General features: G+C 39.9%; 1 protein-coding gene and 1 long non-coding RNA gene across 2 annotated transcripts; one reads left to right on the top strand and one right to left on the bottom strand.

Annotated features, from left to right (window-relative positions):
- Nucleotides 1-6,965: 6,965 nt before the first annotated feature.
- Nucleotides 6,966-12,680, bottom strand: LOC136425705 (uncharacterized). The gene is made up of 3 exons (XR_010754109.1): nt 12,505-12,680; nt 12,033-12,210; nt 6,966-7,599 (listed from the first exon to the last, which is right to left on the bottom strand). It is a non-coding gene; the product is annotated as an uncharacterized lncRNA (long non-coding RNA).
- Nucleotides 8,972-11,921, top strand: LOC136425704 (piggyBac transposable element-derived protein 4-like). Its single transcript, XM_066414642.1, is given in 2 exon segments — nt 8,972-9,823; nt 9,826-11,921. Coding segments are annotated over 2 exon segments (1,326 nt in total). The 5' UTR covers nt 8,972-9,439; the 3' UTR covers nt 10,768-11,921.
- Nucleotides 12,681-23,119: the final 10,439 nt, after the last annotated feature.

Genomic DNA, 23,119 nt, shown 5'->3' with positions numbered 1-23,119 from the left:
GGTGAACCGTCCAGTCTCCATTGGTGATAAATACAACATCATTAAATATTAACATGGCTCCTTTATATTTCTTCCATTTATAGATTGCTCATCTTTTTCGCCGCTACTCAAGTATGACTATATGCTTGACTTACTATGCTTGGGAAAAAAAAAATTAGCAGAAAGATAGACGGTTGAATATATTGGGTATTAAAAAAAAATTAACCAAGAAAAGGATTTTTAAAGGAATCTAGAATTTTTCTCTAAAAGTGCAGAAATTTAGAATTCTTCTTTTAAAAATTAAAGTGGTAGCAAAAAGTCACGCAATTCTTCACACAATAACAAAAACGTCACCTTGAGTCATTTTACGCCGTCATAAATAGAAATATCGTGTTTTCATGCTGATCTCATATAGCCATCATTCAATGTTCAATGTTGCGACTGTTGCTTCACCGGTAAAACTGTCTATTTAGAGGGTTTTGGGGCATGCGTATTCTGTATTAAACTATGGTATACGACTTCTTCTCTTGAAATGGCAGCTTTCACTATCATCGTCTAAAGAGGTTGTAAGATTGGCTCTTTTTCGTCTTGTCTCATCTTCTGCTTTTACTTTTTCAGGGCACACGAGGGTACACTTCCTGTCATCATGAGAAGCAAAACTTAAAGTTAGTGTTACAAGATTACAAAACGATTTCAAACTTAGGAAACTTAGCATTATTACCCTTTCGTGTCGCTCCCTCCGCAATCCAGGCATTGGTAAGATATCGTTCGTTGACTAAAAATCAAACGTTACTGATTGACATGCATGAAAACGTTGACATGTCGTAGAGTGATATGCCGTAGTGGAACTAGATGAAATGATATCATAAGACAGAAATTCTTTTAAAAAAAGGTTTTATTTAAGGTTACGGAATCAGTTCTCACCACAGACTGGTAGGGAACACATCTCCCATCTCGTGTCGGGATCAGTGGTGTAACACCAGACTCCAGGTTCGCCGTCAGGATTCCGACAGTAGTTGTGCTCCAGTCCGGATGATGGGTGATCAGCAGGTGCCATGCCGTGTTCATGGGGTGTCTGAATGTCCCAGCGTTGACACGTCTTGCCTGTTTCGGTCACATTGACTGTTCCTCGGTATGATGTACCATCTCCCACCTGGCATGATTCTGGTTTATTTAATTCAAAAACAGAATAGTTGATACAAGTGTGGGATGGGAAGATACTATAGCGAAGACGAATGTGTGATACTGATGCTAACCTTGCCACTAAGACCCCCATTCCAATTGGACGGCACTCTCGCCGCGCTCTCACGGCGACCTCAATTTGGCCAGATCGCCGTGAGAGCGCCGAAAACGTGACAAGAGCGCGGTGGAAGCGCAGAGGGAGCGCGGCGAGAGGGCCATGCACGCCATGAGCGCCTTAACCTTGGCGATGGCTTGGAACATGTCCAAATAGTCGCCGTGAGAGCGCCGAGGATGGCGATGGGATCAAAGGGCCGCAGCAAAAGATCAAAGGGTCGCAGCGAGCGCTCAAGGATCACAGCGAGCGCTCTACGTGGATTGAATGGTCTAAACTGTAGTTTAAACAAATTTCATTCTAGAAGTAGTGTATCTTCAATTTCTGGGAATTTTGGGGTCAAATCATAGTTTTGCTCATGGGTAATACAAAGTGACGAATAGCTACAAGTACATGTTTCCATTCAAATTAAATTTCAGTGTCAGTGGTTCAAAAAGTGTCTCAAAAGTCTGTGATTTACGTTGCTATCATAACGAACATGATAAAATATATTTATTGCAAACAGCCAGCACAGGAAGAACAAGTTGAACATGTATGTAACTTAAGACACACACTGAGTGACCGTGCAGCGACCAAAATTGAATCTGTTTTCCCCTTGATTTTATCATTCAAATATAATGCAAGATTTAAAGGCAAGACTGCAAAGACAACAAAGCACACAAAATGCAAATACAATTCGTTCCTTATCTCTGGAATGCGTTGAGTGATCTGTGAAATCTTTGGTCGCTCATAAAAAGTTGCTGACATTTGACATTTTAGTCGCGCTGAGAGCGCGCAAGGATCGCCGTAGAGATTCCACTTGAGCACGTTTTTCAGGAGTTCGGCGCTCTCACGGCGATCTGTCCAATTTTAGGTCGCCGTGAGAGCGCGGCGAGAGCGCCGTCCAAGTCGAATGGGGGTATAAGGGAGTTAGACGGGACTAACAGGGCTAAGGTAACTCAGGTGATATCTAGGTAACCCATTAAACAAGGGAACAGTCAAAGAACATAGCACATTGGCATAAAATGAAATAACAGAAATTGAAAATAGGGTCAGAAGTAAAGAAAAAATAATACAATATATACATATATCAAATGACTATTAAACAAAGGTTATCTTAAAAAAATCACATAACATTACAAAATCTTCAAATCTAAATCTTGATCAGAAATCGAGTCAAGTAACCGTTCTTAAGCGTTGGAGGTCTGAGGTCTCTTTCTCAGGGATGTTTTGACGTAATTAAGGGAGGATACATGTCTTGTACTGTCTATCAGTTTAGTAGTTTGAATCTGTATATGTAAAGGTTCGGCATCTAGTTGTAGTTTCGTAGTGGGGTATGTGTAGCGGAAGTGTGATTTCTTTTTGTTTGAACGTAGAGGACAATGTCTTTACATAATCATTCTGAAGGTTTACAATGTATTGACATCAGGAAAGACTTCAAAACATCCCCTTTTTTAATTTTTGTTTGTGTGTGTAGACTTTACTAGACTTCATTTTTACAATTCATCGCACATATTCTAGACGAGGTAAAATTCAATTTAAGTTAAAAGCAATTGGCAAAAACTTACCATCCGCAATTGAAATCGCTAGAAAGGAAGAAAGGGTTCGTCATTATAATATGAGTAATTTCTGCCAGTTCAAACTCTGTCCTTTAGACAATGAAATTTGGCGACCAACGTCAAATTATGTTAATGCTGTGCAATTTTCAGGTCAAAATGAACAAAATGATAAATGACGAGGTATTGAATCGGGAGGAAATGAAAATTAGATATGAGAATAATTACGTATATATTGTTATCTCTGGTTGGTTTTATATCAATAATTTTGCTTCACGACAAGAAATTAGCTTTTTCTTTCTTACAATCTTTTAGCTAATAAACACGGTCTTCCAATATAAAACTTTATAGGTATCCTCGTGACTGTCCAGTCTGACGAACAACAATGTTGTCGCAATTAACTTTCAAAGATAAGTATTGTATATCTACAAATGAATCTCATGTTTTTTGTCTATTCTACAACCAAATTCCTGTGGGGCAGCTTACAAAATACGTGTAACGTCCCCTGAGACCGTATTCAGGGAGTTAGTTGGATGATCGAAGATGTATACTACGTTTCCTTCGGTTTGATGGCTTTTTTGCCTTGCACGTATACGTTGACATTTCCTTATTCGTTCTTATTCTTGCACACAGAATAATTTTCTTTCTGGAAGATAATTTTTCTTCAACAAAGAAAAAACAAGAAAAAATAAGAATGTCTTTTTTTGTAGTATGGTCCCCAAAGAAATTACCTACCAGTGACAAATAGCAGCCAACAGGTGATACCGGCGGCGACAATTTTGCCCTTCGCCGCCATGCCGTCGAACCCGCCCATGGTTGGTCGATGTCGCTGATTGAACCGAAATGTTACTATCCGTACAGAAAAACAAAATGTTCTTTGCTCCCGTCACGCAAGCTCTGTAGCTTTGTGTAGCTTCTAAAGTTACTATGACGACTCTCTATTAGGAAGAAGACAATGGGTGTGCAATCAATTTTCCATCCGAATGGATGAATGCTATTGGATTTTCCATTGTTCACTATCCACAGCCATAGCTGGTGATCCGGCTAGTCCCCATGGGTGATACACGAAACATCATTAAATATTAACACGTCTCTTTTTCCATTTGTAAAATTGCTCTTCTCTCTTTGCCACTGCTCTTTAAATATATGCAATTAGACAAAACTATGGATTCAGCACGATAATAGTCGGTTGTCTATACTAGGTATTTCACTTAAAATTTAAAGCAAGAAAAACGCTATTTATGGAATGTAGATAGAAGTAAAGTGTGGGAATTTAGAATTCTTATCTTTAAGTGTTACAAAGACATAGCTTACTTTTGGTATTCTTCACACAATAACAAAATTACATTCGACGTCGTTATAAATGCAGATAAGGTGTTGTCATCTCAATTTTATCTTGCCATCATTCAATGTTCAATGTTGTGATGGTTGCTTCACCAGTAAAAACGTATCTTCAAATAATATTTGGGTATGCGTTTTCTAAATCAATCTAGGGTCTAGGACTCCTCTTGAAATAGCAGCTTTCACTGTCAGCGTCAAAAAATATCGAAAACATTGATATCCACACGGATTCCAAGATTTTTAGCATAAGACCTGACCAACTTTTTCCTAGTATTTGTGGGACTTCTGGGTCAGGGTTTGCATTTTGGGTTTCTGTGAAGTAAAATTGACCTATACATGATCATTAGTTACAATATCTAAATGATTAACAAAATGACACGGACAAAAGATATGTGAGATCATGACCGCTGCTTTATTCCGTATGCACAGAACTCGAGTTGTTTCCACGTTTCATCACAAGACATAACACAGTACACCTTGCCCATTAACATCTAACACAGTAGTAAGGGGACAATACTTCACCTATCAACAAAGGGACTACTCTACATGTTCGCCTTCAGGGTATTCACATTTTTTTGTTTTTAGTGTAAATATAGAGTACAGAAAAGCTTACAAATACCGACTATACTCGGATTACTACTCCTCTACTACAACCATGTGTGTATAAAAAGGTACATCTAAAATGCAGCTTTTAACAGAGAAATGATAAGATGTAAGTTAATGGTACAATTCTAAACGGCATATTAAATGATAAATGAACCATTTCACATCAAACACTGCGTTCTGTATAATCTGTCATGTTACGTTAACTCTAATAATGTGGCAGTCGTAGGATACCCGGCGTATTCATAAGAGTTGACGCTATCTCTTTTCCTCAACCATTTGCTGCAGATAACATGTTTACACACTATAGACACACAAACAAATTTGAAGAAAAAAATGAAGATGATCAATTATGGCAAACCAGGAGTCTCTGTTAGACAAGCTCTCATGAGTTCATGCTGAAGGCTGTTAAACCGGTTTACTTTATATGCTTTAGATTACTCCCTTCTCATTTTCAAAAAAACCTTTTGTTTGTGTGGCCAAACCTGCTATTTTAGAACCTTTCTTCACATGTACATTTCAAAGGTTCTAACTTTTAGATAAACTTGTTGGGTTCATACAGGAGAAATAAAAGAATTAGATCATTGATGAGAGATTTACATAGCCTGAGTACCAGCCTCCATAGTGACCGCTGTCTCAAAAAAATTCGCATTGCTAACTTTTGAGCCGACGGAGGCTGGTACTCAGGCTAAGATTTACACGTTTTTCAGGCATTATAACATGAACTACTTGATGCTATCATTATCAATATATGCGGCTCGGGTAGTTTATATTACAGAAGTGTCAGTTATCTTACTGCCAGCTTCTCAATACAAAGTAAAGGGAAACACATCTTAGATGTTCATTTGAATTATTTCAGGTATATGTCATGAAACGGAAAATTCTAATTGTAAACTGTTTCTTAAGATATTTTTGCTCGATTGGGCCAATGGAACAAGAACAGAATTTCCGAAATGCGATCGCAAATGACTGACACACCGCACACTAGATAATGATAATAGAGATATTGTTGTAATATCTAGTATCTAAAAGCGAAATGATATACTTTATATAGGAACAGATTCTGGCATATTCGAAATCCGCAAAATATAGTTTGTACATATTATATAGATATCTATAGGAGCTGCATAAGTGAGGAAATTCAAATTTGATGATATTCAGTAATCAAGAAATTGCAGCTGTACTTTTACCTTAAATCAAAGGCTTGGGGAAGGCCTTCTTGTCACCATTGGCAACAAAACCTAGCAGAACTAAATCCAGCTGGATAGGAAGCTAGCTTTACGTCTTAGTTCAGATTAAAAGAGAACATGAGCGAGTGTTCGTATGATGATTGGATTATGATAGTGTTTACTATAGCTGAAAAGCGTTAATGAAGAGCCAAAATAAGTGTTGCCATGATTACTAGGATTATGATAATGTTTAACACACCATCTAAGTTTCACTGGAAAGCAAAAAAAAAGTACTGGTATTCATAGTGTGGTTATGATGATCTCCACCACACTAGTTTTAATATCATGAGAGATTTAATGTTTACCATTGTTGGTATGGAGATGGAATATATGATATACGATAAAGTTAACTCCACTGTTTACGTATAGATATAGAACACAATAATATGATATAGTTGGTATGATCATAAAGTTAATTAAACCAGCAATATTTCGGAGGATGCTGATCCTAAATAATGGTGGTAAGGGGGTTGGGTGGTAAGGCGTTTATCATATGTTTAAGGGGATATGTAAATTTAGGATTACTAAGATTCAAAGTCAAGATCAGTTACTTAACACGTCCTTTTTCGGTTACTCATTAATGTCAGTTTTTTATGACTGGTTACAATGTCCTAGACAAAATGCTTTACAATTAGATTTCCATTTCCAATATACCTTTATACTAAAATTAGAATATACCTTTATACTAAACATTCTCTGTTTTAATTTTTGTAGGTCTGGGAATATTTGTCAAAGACCTACATTCATAACGTTCCAAAGTGAGCAGGACTTTGCTCCAACTGACTTTCTGACTGCCAGGAAGCCATTTAAAAATTTCTATTCAAGTAAAGATGATACCAAATTGATGTCAAGATGATCAAAATTGATACCTTTGATCATCGATGCTATATGACTGGCTTATAGAAGACGCTTAGCATATTTCACCTTTCAATAACAACGTGCAAAAGTTTTTTGCAGAAGAAATACTTTTAACTTTAAACGTTTTCCATTGCTTGTGATTTGTTCACACACAAGAAAGCGACTTGTTCTTTGTACCATGACACATTACACTCTTTTGATTCAAATTGATCCATGAGCAAAGAGCTGCTTTAGCAGAAGATACGTTTCACTCATGACCTATGCAGTACACTGTAAAGAAGATTCAATTAGGCCAGAACGAAGTGATAGACAAAGCTGAGGAAGGCCGGAGTTACATAGGGATCAAATGTGGAAAAGGATCTTCTAGAAGTTCCTGGTAGCTACTAAGTGAGAAGAACACACCGCGTCAGGTGGAGAAGGACGGCCGGATGTGCATTATGATATACACGTGAGGAAGTCAGACTGTAAGGTGCTAAGTAAAACTGATGTTAAGTTTTGCCTCCAAAACATGAAGACACAGAGGGAAGTCTACAAATCTAATTTTTGCTTCTTTGTCTCACAAAAGAAGGAGTTTTTTGCCTTTTCGCAGGGTTGAATCCTTTCAAAGATATACCGTGGTAACTGTCGTATCGCAACACAGCCACGTCGTTTCGGCGGCAGGGCCAACCCGATGCCCCGTTTGGTGCCGTCTTCCGAAAGGATGGTCCCCTTTGTTGTTGTTTTCGTCCGACCGACCCAGATTCCAAATTTCCTGTTCGAGCTAATGAAAAAAATGAAAAAAAAAGACAAGAAGAAGTCACGTTTCCCGTCGGCTGAGCAGACAAATCACATGACCCCTATCCTGACCCTACTGATTCCTCCCCTGTTGCACTTTGACCCTTCGTTCCTACCCCCTGCGAACACATTCGTGGCTTCTCCTTCCTCGGTACGGTCACATTGCGGTGAGCTCACTACCCTAATTGTGTGTGTGTTGTCTGTGAAAGTGACGGGAAACTTAGTTCTCTTCGGAGCTTGCAACAATACTAACATTTACAACATACCGAACTAAATTTTACATGCACTGAGACGCATGATACAGTATACAGATTATGTACACATGGACACAATTACTACTTCTTTTTATAGAATGTCGATGTGGAAGTGGAATTCATATCACATACTAGAATAATACCTAAGACAACTGAAAGCAACAAGGTCGTTATTCAGGATATATGGATCTCTGTGATTTCTCGTTTTTTTTTTTTAAATTATTTGTGACAATCAGTAATAAAAACGTATATTAAAACCCTTAAGCTTTCGCTCCCGAGTCAACTCGGGATACGTATACTTGCGAAGATTGCCGCTTCAGAGTACAGTCGGGAAAGGGTATTCCCAGCAGGAAACAGCATTGCCGCACGCATAGCACCTTAAGTTGATACCCTACTATGGGCCGGGGCAGGTCAAAGGTCAAAGTTGGTTATGCAATCCCGATTAGGTCATCACCCAGCATCCCCTGCGGCCTATAATTGGGCCAACATGGCGGACGTCGTCTGCTGAGGCTTTTGTTCTTTTGTTTACGTATTTGGGTGGTAAATTCAGACTGTCAGTGCCAAAATGTCGCGGTTTACAGTCGAACAAGTATTGGATGAGGTCACTACTGCTGATTCGGGCGGGGAATATCCTTCCTCGGGGGAGGATTCCTCCCAGAGTGACGACGATAGTGGGAGTGAGAGGGACTCTGAAGATCAAGTAGAATTGTTAAAAGGGGAGGGGGACGACCTCGCATGGAACCTGAACGTGTAGTTGCCCGTGGAGTCATTAATGGCCGAGGTCGCGCTCGGGGTAGAGGCCGGGGTCGAGGGCGTGGAAGAGACCAGGCAGCAAGGGGACGTGGCACTGTGGCTGCACGGGGGCGTGGACGTGGCAGACGTGGCACTGGCAGGCGAGGTGGCACCGCTGGGCCTGCTAATGGGGATTTAAATCCCCCAGCCGCCCAAACAGCTGGAATAGATCCTAGACTAGACGACAGGAACTGGTATCAAGTGGATGGAGACAGCCTGCCACAGCCTCCCCACATTTTCACTGGACAAAGAGGATTCAGTGACTATGTAATTTTTTTTAAAATTTTTTTTGCAGCTTTTTATGTGAAAATTTTCTTGCTAAAGCTGATGCATGATTCTAAAGTAAGGTACAACCTTGATGACTTCAATAAAATGCATTTTTTAAAGCATAATCTGTAATTTACTTACTGCTTTATATTTTGTACTGTGATCTACATGCTCTATGCTATGTTTTATACTGAGGAACTAGAGGTCTGTGTCGCATCTTGAATAATTCAGTTGGTTTTCACTTTTTTTTCATCCTGAACTGACTGGATGTTTCATTTTTTTGGTCTTTTTAGGTAAGATTCTCCGATGCACCCACACCTCTATAGTTCCTAAACCTCATGGTGCCTGACTCTTTCTATCAGGCATGCACGGAACAAACAAACAAGTATGCCTCAGATTACTTTGCAGTTCATCCCAAAGCCAGCCATCCAAAAGATTCAAGAGTGCACCGCTGGCCTGATGAAGGGACTACAGAGGCAGAGATAGGGAACATTCCTTGCTCTCACAATTGCAATGGGGATTCTGCCTCACCAGGACGTCCAAGACTACTGGAGCACGGATGAAGTCATGCAGGCCCCCTTCTTCCCATCCATCATGTCACGGAGCAGGTTTCTACTCATCTTTAGGTTCTTTCATCTAAGCGATAACGACACCTACCGTCCCCGTGGCCATCCCGAGTACAACCCCTTGCACAAGCTGGGAACAATTTATGAAACCCTGGTGGAGAAGTTTAAGACGACGTGGTACCCAGGACAGCAGATTTGCATAGACGAAGGAATGGTTCCATTCCGTGGCAACATCCACTTCCGCACCTACAATCAAAACAAGCCGGATAAGTACGGACTGAAGGCTTACCAGCTTTGCGATTCGCAGAACGGCTACTGCTGCCAGTTCCAGTTGTACGGGGGAAGGGAAAGGAACCATCAGCGAAAGGCATGACTCATGACATTGTATCACAGCTAGTGGAGCCGTACCTTCAGAAAGGACATACGCTTTATTGTGACAACTATTATACCTCTCCTCAGCTGTTTCTCGACCTTTCTGATGGCGGAATGAATGCCTGTGGGACTATGCGCGACCGCAAAGAGATTCCGCGGGAATTCAAGGATGCAAAGCTCAAAACACCGGGGGAGAAACTGTGCATGGCAAATGACCCACTCCTGGGCATGAAGTATCGTGACAGGAGAGATGTCAAGATGCTATCAACTGCACATAGTGCCAAGATGGCCTCCACCAACGGGAACAACCACAGGGGAGAACTGATCATGAAACCGGAATGTATCCATGAATACAATCAGTACATGGGCGCTGTAGACAGTTCAGACCAGATGGTTGCCTACTTGTGCTTCAGGCGTCGTACCGTGAAATGGTGGAAGAAAGCGTTCTTCCATATGATGAGTCTGGCTATTGTCAACGCCCACCTGTTGCAGAAGGAGTACATGACCGCCCGTAACAAGAAACCCCTCGAACACAAGGAGTTTCGGAAGGAAGTAGTCAAGGAGATCATCAAGACGTCAGGGTACAACAAGCCTGGAAATGGGAGGTCTGGACGAGTAAGTGCGAATGCCAGCAACCTGTTGCGTCTGTCTGGTGGAGGTCAGCATTACCTGGAGAAGAATCCTACCACTGAGGCAGGCAAGACCAAGGCAAGAACCTGCCAGGTCTGCTTCCCAGCAGAGAGGAAATATTTAGAAGGCAGAGGGAAGTCTGTCCCGAAGCGACCTGGCCGTGAAACTTGCTACCAGTGTGAGAAGGTGTCATGGTGCGTCACGCCTTGCATGAAGCTGTACCACACAGACGAGCTTTACATGGAAGCATGGATCAGGCTGGTGCATGGATAGTAATGATCTTTCATTACCTAATCAGTTTATACTCACTTAGTTTATTACTAATAAATGTATTCCAGTTTTTATATATGTAATGAGGACATACTAGGAACTGCAAGGCCATGCCCCCAGTTTTTTTTTTACTGGAACTGGGAACAAATCTTATGGAACCAATGCAGAAATTGTACCTTTTAATGCTTTTTACCTGTTTATATTGTGTTTTACTGCTTTTTTTTTATATTTGTAAGTTTATCTTGTGAAGTTGGTGTACATTTCTAGAGACTGTATGCAGTGTAAGGTTTCATATGATATGTAACAAGTGTATGTACAATATTTTATAAAGGTACAGATTAGGGTGTGGTTTCAAATAAAAGATTGTCAGTTCAGCACCCAGGACAATATGCAGCCATAAACTCACATGTAATGATACCTGTGTGCTATTTTTTTCTCATGTATGTATCTCCAATGTTGCCAGGACATCTCAGGAACTGTTTTAGTCTAGGTCCAAGTTATGCTATGGGTGCTAGAGTGAATTGTATGGAAACAATGTGGAAATTGTACCTTTTTTTTACCTTTTTACCTGTTTATTACCTTTGTAATATAGTATATCAAGTTAGTATATATTCCTGGAGATAGTATACAGTGTAAGCTTTAATATGATATGTAACAAGTGCATGTACCATATTTTATAAAGGTACAGGAAGGAATGTACTACATTGTAATGAACCAGTGTTATAGCCTAACACTCAGTTCAGCACCCAGGACATTCTGTAGTCATAAACTCACCTGTAATGATACCTGTGTGCTATTTTTTCTCATGTATATAACTCCAATGTTGCCAGGACATCTCAGGAATGTTGTAGGGTTGAGACTAATAATTTTTTTTATATATTTTAGGTTCAGCAATAAAAAAATTTGATGAAAACAGATATTTCATTGTGTTATTGCCCTTTTAATTCATTCATATTGATACTAGGCTTCATTTAAAGTTTTTCTTTTTAAAACTAGAGGGTCTAAGCTTTCCATTGATGTATGACATGGTATGGTTGATTGAAAGGAAAGTAACAAAAACAAAGTAAAGCCAAAGTAGTACCCCCATATTTAATAGGGTCTAAAAACGCTGGCACAGAGAAGCTGCACTGGTGAGAAAACCTGGCAGCTAAAGGGTTAGAATTCTGCTACAAAGCATTTTGGCGATAGCCTAGGGCGTAGTGGCAATTGGCACATCACGGTCTCTTTGTAACGAGATAGATTATAATGCATAAAGCGTAAGAAGTTACCTGACGCGTTTCATGATGGTCTTCATCCTCTTCACATATTGCTTCTTTTCTAATTCAAGTAGCCTCCCTCCTAGGCCTCGGCAATGCTCCTCTGCCATGGAGTAGCTCAGTGGACGTTTGTTGAAGAATAGACACTTTGCATACATACCTATATTGTACCTATAGCCTGGAGGACAGGCTAGTGGAACCCAAAAACGTGGTTATATAACGTCAAGCAACGATGATTAGCGAAAAAAAACTAAAAGATCTTAAACATTCTTTAATATTTGCAAATGATTTGCGATCAATCATTCAGTTCTTTAATTACCATTTTCACTGATATGTAATCGTAACTTTATTTATTTAATTGCTTTTTTCTAGTTTTTTTATTCTCTTTTATCGCTTCACATATCATAGCAGATTACAGTTACAATACACAACATGCGAAGAGCCTTACAATTTAGATTGTTACCTGAACAATTTAGATAGTTACCTAAACAAACCGGCAACAAATAGCAGTATTGTGTCTCCTGTGCTAGCCCGTCACAATCCACCCCAGCGTAAACTGGGGCAGGGTTGGTGCAGGTTCTGTTCCGAGTTCTCGTCCCGAACCCGACTCGACATGTTGCGTTGCAGTCAGACCATTCGCCCCAGTTGGACCAGCCGCCATCAACTATATGGAGACAAAATCAATGTCATCTGGAAAAACTGAATGTTTTTAATTCTAACAGGAGTAATGTTGACATGACTGGCTGTATTTACCGACATGAAAATGGAGAACATTTTTTTGGGTTGTCTCTCTGTCTGCTTCTGGATTTTTTAAGTCAGCATAATTAAAGAACCCCTAAATGGCCTACGATAACATTTAGTAAGTGGTTTGATAATGGAAAGACGAAGGTCAAGGTCTATTTTGGGCCCCATGGTATGTGACCTTAGCCCCTTAGCAGCTTCCTCTGGAAATGAAGTTTTTTTTTCAAAAACATTTAAGGGTGAATAACAGAAAAAAGAAACGACTGATTTCTATGAAATTCAGTATGCTGGTAGCTTAGAAAGAGATGTGCCCAATGATATGATAATTCTGCAGAGTAATACTTGATTATCATGATTATGCAGGAAAACTCAATGCAATGTTTTTCGTGCTAAGGCTGAAAATATTCAATGGGGGTATGAGGTCTCCGAAATCTTGTTGTGAATACATGTAGTAACAAACGAATGACAGGGGAAATGAATTTTGTCAGGATCAGAATCTTACAATTATGGAATGAAGACATGTATTACCACTTACTTTATTTTTTCCTATCTTGCTTTAGAAATACATCGACGCCCGGTATGATTTAGAATACCTGGACAAAACATGCTTGTGTTGCAATCTCGTTTCTCTTGTGCTCGCCCGACGCAGTCTGCTACGCCATTGGCTGGTGCAGGATTGGTGCAGGTTCTGTTCCGAGTATTCGTCCCGTTTCCACAAGTCACGCTGCAGTTAGACCAATCACCCCAGTCTGACCAACCGCCATCAACTACATGACAGATAATGAAACATTTATCTATTCTGGAACAAAAAGGAACCCACCCTTTCATAATGAGTACCATCACCACCAACTGCTGTACTCTTTATCAGAATGACGTGACCCTAACACATACTGACTGCTTTGATTAGAATCCTTCAAGAGTTTTAGACCGTATGTGAACTAGTACTAACCAAAATAATAAGATTCGTGTTAATATGTCTATAATGGAGTATGTAGTTTTTTTTTCTTACTTGTCTAAAGGAGAAAACTTTGGAAATACATTTACAATGGTATGACTCTTACCTGGACAAGTCACCCCTGTATTAAAGCCTCGTTTCTCATGTGCTAGTCCGTCACAGTCTGCCCCGCCATTCGCTGGTGCGGGATTAGTGCAGGTTCTGTTCCGAGTCTCCGTCCCGTTTCCGCAAGTCACGCTACAGTTGGCCCAAGCACCCCAGTCGGACCAACAGCCATCAACTTCATGAAATAAAAATCAGGGTGATCTAAGAAAACTGAAGGAGTACTGTAGACACGGATGGCTATTTTTGTGAATAGTAACAAGCAAAAGGCACGGGAAATGAATGCTGTCGGAATAAGAATATTAGCAATTTCTCTGGCAGTATAGACACCTATGGCATTATTGTTTAACATAGGATATTGTCAATTTTAATTTTGGTACACAATCGGAAGTTAAATAGAATCAAGCAGTTTGTTTTCAAGCTGGATGGGCACTATTTTATTCATTCATGTATAGGTCAGGGGTTCAGTGGTTTGCATTTTTAGAGCCTGTTTCAATCTGGCTATTGATGAAGCTTGCTTGATACTGGGATTTATCTGGTTGTGAATTGTAGCAGCCCTATATGCAAATGTACGCTGTCCGGATCTAGTAGTATTCTCTTGTGTGTAGTAAGTTAGCCTGTCTGGTATTAAAGCTGTGGATCTGTATGTCGTAGTTGAAAGTGTCCAGGAGGTGGTTTGGGGCAAAGTCATGCAGACAATTGTAAACCATGGTGCAAATGTGTTGGGTTTTTCTGTCATGAAGAGATTTCCAGCCACGTGCCTGATGTTGTTGGTTGACGTTGGTTCTGTTGTCACGTGACAGGATGATTCTGGCTACTCTGTTTTGGCGTACTTGAAGTCGCTGTTACAGTGCCGCATCGCAGTTTTCCCAGATGAAATCACAATAGTCAAGAAGGGGTAAGAACATAGCATTGTACAACATATTGGGAATTCTAGTACAGAGGTAGGGCCTAATGCGTCTCAACATGCCCAGACGCTAGACCAACTTACAGCACACAGCTCAGCATATCTTAAATTAGCATCTAGCAGCACACCCAAATACATGTAATGAGTTACCCTTTCCATTAGGTTGGGTCCGATCTTGATAATCAGATCAGGTATAGACTTGATCTTCATACAAGAACCCAGCTACACCCATTTTGTTTTACTGATGTTCATGATATCCGGTTGGTCTTAAGCCAAGATGATATTTGGTTAAGATGAGAGTTTAAAGTATACTCAAGTGATCTGGGGTTTTTACTTGCCCTTGTGATGAAAATTAACAAGGGTGTAAGTATGTGTGTGTCTATGGGGCAGACTATGATGTATCATTAGATAATAAATTCTTTATTTTTCAAAACATTCTAATATTCATTATTCGATAACACTCTTATCAACAGACGAAATCTATATTTTCAGCAGGATTCTAGTTGTTAACATTCTGAAATTTGCAAGATACATGTTGGTCCATACACCGCTGGAGGAGTCAATTCTTGTATGAGGGGGACATTTTTAAAAATTCAATTTTGAGCTTGGTTGATTATTCAAAAGGTCCAGGTTTCGGTGATGGTGTTTTTTGAATGGTCCAGTATGAATATGGGTGCCTGGAAGAGCCCATCAATGCATAAGGTTTCAAATTGGGAGAGATCCAATTCTGACTGGTCTTCAATTCAATTCTTTATTCTAATACCAACATTGCAGACATACAACAAACGTTAGCCTAGATGACGTTGATATTAACAATGGCCATCACATGGTCTTACTTAATAGTTAACCGTTATTTCGGTATACTCCAGTTTTGCATTAGAACTGTCGCTTTTTGCGGGAGGAAGAAAATGGGCGATACATGTTGTATTTGCTCGTGGATTTCGCCAATAAAATCACATAAATGAAGTCATAATGCGTAGCAACGTCATAAATATTTACGTTCAATAAAAAATGTTGCTTTTTCAAGTTACTACAAAATTGTATTTTGTTACTATAATCATGATAACCTTGTTATACATGTTACTATATGATAAGTATCAAACAATAGGGATTATGAGTGCAGATTTTGCTGGGGTCAGTTTTGACCCCACTGGACCACGCGTAAATTTTCAAGGATAACTTAATCAACAATTAGCCAATCTCGGTAAAAACGTAAGAGAAGGTATAAGACATATATACAAACAAACTTTATATACATCCCAAAATCCCCAAAATCCCCATTAAGACCCCCCAGTCACGGCCCGCGTAATGAGTGTCCCAAATTTAGAACGCTTGCTTTTGAATCAGTAGATGTTCCTCTCTCCAGCATCAGTAAAACCATTCTCCAAAGCCACTGCCCTGGGCAGATAATGTTCCTTGAAAATGACTAAAATTCATAGGGATGAAAATTCTGCTTTCATTGGTTCTGGCAACCCCCTAGCACACCATCTTAACTTCAACGCTTCATTTTCAACCTTTGGCCTGTAAAACTATGAATCCTATGCTATGTGGAATTATAAAAGTTATATCCTTATCTTTATCAGAATTCGAACAGTAGCCATCGAAACTTATGTAATTTTCAATCATAAATTACCTGATTTAGGAGGGTCTCGGAGGGGGGTCCCAGATTTCCATAACGAACAAAAGCTGGAGGGTTTTAATTGTATGACTGTTTATAGTTCAACATAACTATCTCACATACAAAGTATGAGCCGATTTGGCCGACCCCCATCTTCCCACCTCTGCCTGGTTTTGCCTGGTTTTCTCGTGCAATGACTCTTAAGTGTGTTTCGGGTGAATTTGCTGTAAAATTGTATTTTCCAAAATTAAAAATGGCGGATCAAAGATGTATGACGTCATTTTATAACGTCATTTTGACGTCTTTCCTGTTGCTATTGACAACAAAAGTCTAAGCAGACATTGATATTCTGTTATTTACCATTTCTGTTAAAATTTTGTCACATACGTTTGAGTTTTATAGGAATACTCTATTTGTTCAGTGCCAGACAATGAAACCACGTGAATGGCATCATAATGACGTCATATTACGTGATTATGACACAAAAGTTTCCTTATGGCATATATTTGACCTATCACATCCTCTGTAAATTTGGTGGTCATACGATAAGCAGTTTAGGAGTTATGAACATTATGTCTTTTTCTTGCCTTCATACACAATCGGTTTACACTGTTTCTTAGCTTTCTATATATATATCGAAAACCTCACCGTCTCCTTTCAATAAGATGTTTAATTTCGGGAGTAATGCATTCAACTGGGTAATGAAGATCGATTCTTGTATGGAGAGTTCGGTAGAAGATATGAACTTTACTTTGAATATGTTGGGCATCAAAAACTTCTGTCCACGGGTGGGAGGAAATCCAATGTCCGATAAAGTAGACCCCATAGTCTTTAAAAAGGCAAAATTGTGACGTCGTTTTAGTATTAATAGATCCTTGGTCATTGGGAGGCCATATTACCGTATTGTGGTCACTCAATCCCAAAGGCTCCTCAACAAGTCTGATAAAATGGCTTCAAATTATAATAACTAAATCAAGAATGTCTTCTCCCCTGCCTGGTAGGCTATCTATTAGTAACAAACTGGTTTAGCTGGGTTCCATGAGCAACACTGCTAATATAACATCTATTAAAGGCCGATGCTCTGTTTGTCACCCAAGAACATGAACATGAGACATCAAAACCACTCGCCATGCTACATTGTCGTGCAAAGCTGCCAAGATTGTACTTGCCCTTTGTTTTGCTGACGTCTACGTGTAGATGAAATAAGCTTCTCGAGTAATCAATGGGAAAAAAATTGATACAAAATAGCCTCTCTAGCAAATGCATTCGAGTGATTTTTCAGAACGATCAAACTTGTAACAAAACTATATATTTCCCTTATCTACCTCTAGTATGGAGTGAAAGAAATGAAAAAAGTTATTCATCTATTAATCAGAGTACGTATACGAATAGGTGAGGATTCGAGGTTCTCTCATATATCTAGTAAACAAATATTAAAGTACGAGGTATAACTTTACCTTGAGCAGTTACTCTTCCAGTGGTTACTATCAGCACCAGCGTTATCAACCTCCAGGCGCCTGATGTACAAGGGGCTGTCATCGTGTCAGCGTACACCACCTAAACACAAATCACCAACTAGAGTTTTGCGAACTTATACCTCCATGAAATATTCAGTGCCTGTGTATTTTATGCAAATGACTTACACATTCAGATAATTCGTACCAGGCGATGTCCACCTTTTACTAACTAACGGTCTCGGACTGGAGTTTCTTTTACGATTTAGTATGCAGACCGACACCCTCAGGTCGATGGGCTACAATCCCGCAAAGAGAAGTCGGGCGGAAAATCTATTAATTTCGGGGGAAAGCGGCTTATTGATTCTTATTCGGTGGCGAACAAACTGACCGCGCCCCGAAATACTACAACTCACCGGCTTTTCAGAAGATTCAAAATATCTATGCAGAGCTGTAACGATCACCAAGCAATAGGGGGCAAAAATAAGGGTGACAACCACGCACTTCTGGTGTTTTCGTTCCTGCTAAAAGAATCATCAGGAGAGCAGATCTAGACCGATTCTTTGATGCGTCCTAAAATCTTATAAATAGAATTGTCGAATGTATAAAAATCACATTAACGTTGATGGTATGCGACGAGTTTACCTCGGCCATCATATAGGAAAAGAACAAGTTTGAAAATACACCATATTGCGACTGATTCTTTCAAGCGTTCTGGAATCTTCTAAATGGAACCGTCTAAGTTAAGAAAAACAAAGTTTATGTATAAGCAAGTTTACCTCGGTCATGTTATAGTAAAGGAACAGGTTTTATAAGACATCAATTTACGCCTCTTTACGCTACGTGTAAAGTAGGCGACACAGACATCCTTATCAACATTCGTATGTTTGGGCCTTCGTACTTTTTAGGCCACGCGCCGGACCGATTCTTTCAACCGGAACGAAAATTTCAGATCACCGGCAGATTACCGCGCCCTGTCCCCTGGTCAGATTTGAACTCCGACCCGCAACCTTGCACATGTCACAAGTATAACATTTCCATCATTTATCACTAAGGGGTTTGCCATTTGTATTGATTATGCAAATCAGCACCTCATTTGCATGTTTGGTATCTGTTTATGTTCCAACCATCTTGAATTGAATGTGTTACATGTTATTGAAGTCCAGTTGTATACATGCCTAACTTGATGGAAATCTGTTTTTCCTTTTTTAGCTAATATCCTATTTAAACGCCCTCCGGGACAAGTAGACAGCGAATCATTTTAGATAAATTCGCGTTCTAAAAAAAAATGAAATCCAAAAATTAAACTTAAAAAACAGAACTCTTTCCACACAGGCGAATGTGACGCGATAGTTGGTTGTTTGCCAAACATGGCACCATGACATCTACGACCTCCATTCTATATCTAATGAGCTGGAAGGAAAACCTGCCTGAGGACAGATTCAATTCTGGTCTTTTGTCCCTGACCGGTGTCAACCCAACACAAAGGCTGTTTGAAGGTCATAGAAACATAGTCTTATTCTTTACATCCAGACAATAATTTTGGCGTGTCTCCTCAACAGAAAACATACCAGAGGAAAAAAAAGGAATTGCCATGCAAAGAACGTTGAAAATAATAATGACGTTGCAAGGCCTTTGAAAGCTAATTTTGATCGCTTTGTTTTTTCTAGTGACTGTATCAAGATAAGAGAGTTTTCAATCGTTCCCGCGTGTTTCATTGACTAACTATTTCTAAAGATGAGGCTATGTTGATAATGAATACATTAGCCATTATTTACTTGATACGCTGAAATATGATCATTTCATCATTCATCCAAGTAAAGAAGCTATCATATTCCATGTCTTTCTCATCTCAAAACATTCAGACGACGCCTCACAGGACGGGTTTACCTTATCATGCAGAGCAGGGTAATTTACGTCTACGTTATTACGGAGTCTGTAACCCAGTGATTTTCTTAAGTATTTGAATAAAGTCCATGTCTTAAGAGGAGCGGGTAATGAGAAACCTGGGATGGCAGTAGCAAGGATTGGGCACCCCCCCCCCCCTCCATCCAAAAAAGCCCCCTCCCTGGTCTCAATGGGCTTAAAGGTTGACAATCAGCACTTTTAAGAGTCACTTATGTTTTTAAGAGAGTAGATGTTCTTTATGGCTGACGCCACCTAAATGTCAATTAGCGTCATGTGTTAACTTTTGAAACAATATATCTAGAAAGTGATAATTTTGTTCACGGCAATCCTGAACACCGAATTCTCAATCTTTTTTTGACGAACACGCGCTTATTTCCCCTAACCAGGCAGGCTTCAGAAAAAATGCTTTGGGACAAATGATGATATCTCCTTCATTGATTCACTAATATTGAAGTACACCAATAACATCAAACGCCTTTGTGCTTGTTTCGTTGACTTTTAAATGGCATTTGTTTGTGTATGGCGAGACGGCCTGCGATGCAAACTACTTACTTCGGAAATAGGGGCAAATTCTACAATCATATAAAGTCTATGTGTTTCTACCCCCACAAACATGCATTAAAACCTCCTCAGGTCTAAAACTATCCATCGTTACAGACAGGGGTTTAAGGCAAGATTGCAACCTGATTACACCCTTCAACCTATTCGTTAACGACTTTAAAAAAACTGTTAGATAGTCCAGAATGTGCTTGTGCTGAAAATCTCGACAAACATGGTCACAAATACCCCGCCTAAACCATTTTTTTCCAATACCACTGGATGCTGGAATAAGCAGATGTGAAAGATGATACTAGTAGTGTAATCGTGTTAAAGAGTAATAAACTAAAACTGTGAAATAATAATTTTTATATCTTTATATATTTTTGATGATTGTGCTGTATATACAGAATTTCTGATTTATCAGACATCATACTCAAACGACCCGTGGTAAAATGTACTTCGACATGGAGGCCAAAAGCAGACCGAAAAGATTTCCGAAGAATCTTTCAAACCAGAAATACAGGAATAATCGGTCTTCTGTTCTGTTCTTTTTTTATTTGACAATCTGTTCAGGCATTTAAAAGTTCTTAGACTCGATGCGCAAGATAATGAGTTTGTTTTCGCTAGATAGCACCCAATGATGAGGTATAAGGTATAATGCACAATATAATACATTTTTTTTTTTAAATAGCGCCACGTGATAAGGTCTTAGGTTTGATGTACAAAAAAATATGAGTTTGTTTTTGTTGGATTGAGCCACATGATCAGGTCTAAGGTTCGACGCACAAGATAATGAGTTTGTTTTCGCTAGATAGCGACAAGGCACTGACAGTCCAAATCAAGTATGGTGGATCGCATCACTCACCATTTGACACGTTACTACACGTTACCCATTTTTTTCAAGTCGCACGAACTTGCCTTGATGGCAACGAGACGTGTCTGATACCAGCCATAATCCGTCACAATCAAACCTGTCCAGACAAAACTGCTCGGCGTGCCTAGAAGCTACTTTCGCGAGACAAGGCTTCGATTTATCAACAGGGAGGTCAGAAGGTCTCGCGTGAGCCCCCCGGTAATTGAAGTGGTTAGGAGGGAGTGTGATAATGCCACTGTTGTTGTGTGTTGTTAGTTCTGTTTATGACATTCAAAATCAATATGATAAACAACCTATAATGATCTTGAAGGTACAAGAAACGGGTATTTCTGCCGTTCACACGACCCGTAATGACCTTTCTCACCGTAATGGTAAACTAAGGCACGACGTCAAACAAGTTGTTGCGATACAGATACCTGACCTTGATAGCACCTAGTTTACAGCGCTCTAAAGTTTAGGGTGTATTCTGTGACACAAATAATTTTTCTGATGTTTTGCAATACATGGCATGAAGTTGTACAATGGCACCTTTAGTAGCAACAACTATTACCAAGACGTTCGTTAAATGATATTGCAAGTATGACAAAATAGGAAGATACATATGGATAGGACAGGTACTTACAGGTATGTGGTGTTTTCGACGAATTCTCGATCGGGTGTGTCACCTTGCTGTCTACACCCCCACTGTAAAGACGATCTGGCTTTTCAACGTAAGGTTAATGTGGATTGACGTATACGTCATTCTAATCGACGATTACGAATGATCAGGTTTGCGCATTGGTTATGTTACGTATAGACGTAGTGATAGTTCTGCCGTTCACACGATCCGTTCTGCCACTTCCCACCGTTCAAGGTGCCCTGAAGTGAGACGGCACAACGGGTGTTGTAGTTACCTGGGCGGTCGACTTAAAAGCATCTAGCACTGCAAGAAATGGCCTCGGATCCTGACGGATCCCGCGGATCCGGAATCTTGCATCATAGCGGATACGAACGTTTCCGAGCGAATCCGGAAATAAATCCCAGTTCACTGCTCGGATACCGAGGTGCACCGCAGATCCGACCGATTCCGATGCCGTATACGTCTGGATCCGTGATGCGCCTCGGATAGCTAAGGATATTTGCGCGGATTTTTCGTTTTTAAATATTTTCCCCATAAGTTAGATGATCGAATTGTTTGTGCGTCGGTAGTTGCTAAGAATCCTGACGAATAAACACACACTGCACGGAATGTTCTCGGATCCTGACGAATCCAGTGGATCCGGAATCGTGCTTCAAGCGGATACGGAACGTTTCCGAGTGAATCCGGACATATACCAGAATGCACGTCAGATCCCGCATTTCCGGGGCCGTATACGACTGGATCCTTGAAACGTTATAGAGATAGAATGCTTACATGGATCTTTGATTTTTGTATATTTACCAATATGTTAGAACTTCGGATTGTTTGCAAGTCGGGAGTTGCCTCGGATTTTGACGGATACATACACCTGGGATCAGGACAACTAGGACCATTACCAACTCGGCCCATCGCAAACATGGTCAACTCGGCCCATCGCAATGGTCAATTATCAAAACTGTATATGGGGCAATAAGAACAGGATGGCGGTGGATCTATTTTACAGCTTGATACAACCGTTAAAAAAAAGTACACGATTGACTTAGGAGTGGTACGAATTTTCTTAAAAATGACACAAGCTATGCAAGAATTGCTAACCTGTTACGAGCGGAGACAACGTGTATTCCTGACAGTTCCCACGAAAAAAAGTCTAACATTAGACAATATCATGATTTTTGGTACTGAAAGCGTCGAAAACGATAACAAAATCGTCGGACCTCTTGGTTGTGAATAAGTATCTATCTACTCTTATACTGTTCAAACAACATAGATTTGCATTCACGATCTTAATTATCGAAGATTTTGACGAGAAAGGTATATTTCTGCCGCTCATGTGACCCTTTCTGCCCTTTCCCACCGTTTAAGGTTCCCTGGAGCGAAGCGC

This window comes from Branchiostoma lanceolatum, chromosome 19 (genome assembly GCF_035083965.1).
Source record: "Branchiostoma lanceolatum isolate klBraLanc5 chromosome 19, klBraLanc5.hap2, whole genome shotgun sequence".
In the NCBI taxonomy this organism is placed as follows: Eukaryota; Metazoa; Chordata; class Leptocardii; order Amphioxiformes; family Branchiostomatidae; genus Branchiostoma; species Branchiostoma lanceolatum.
The sequence above is the reverse complement of the archived record's forward strand: the minus strand, read 5'-3'. Positions and strand labels throughout refer to the sequence as shown.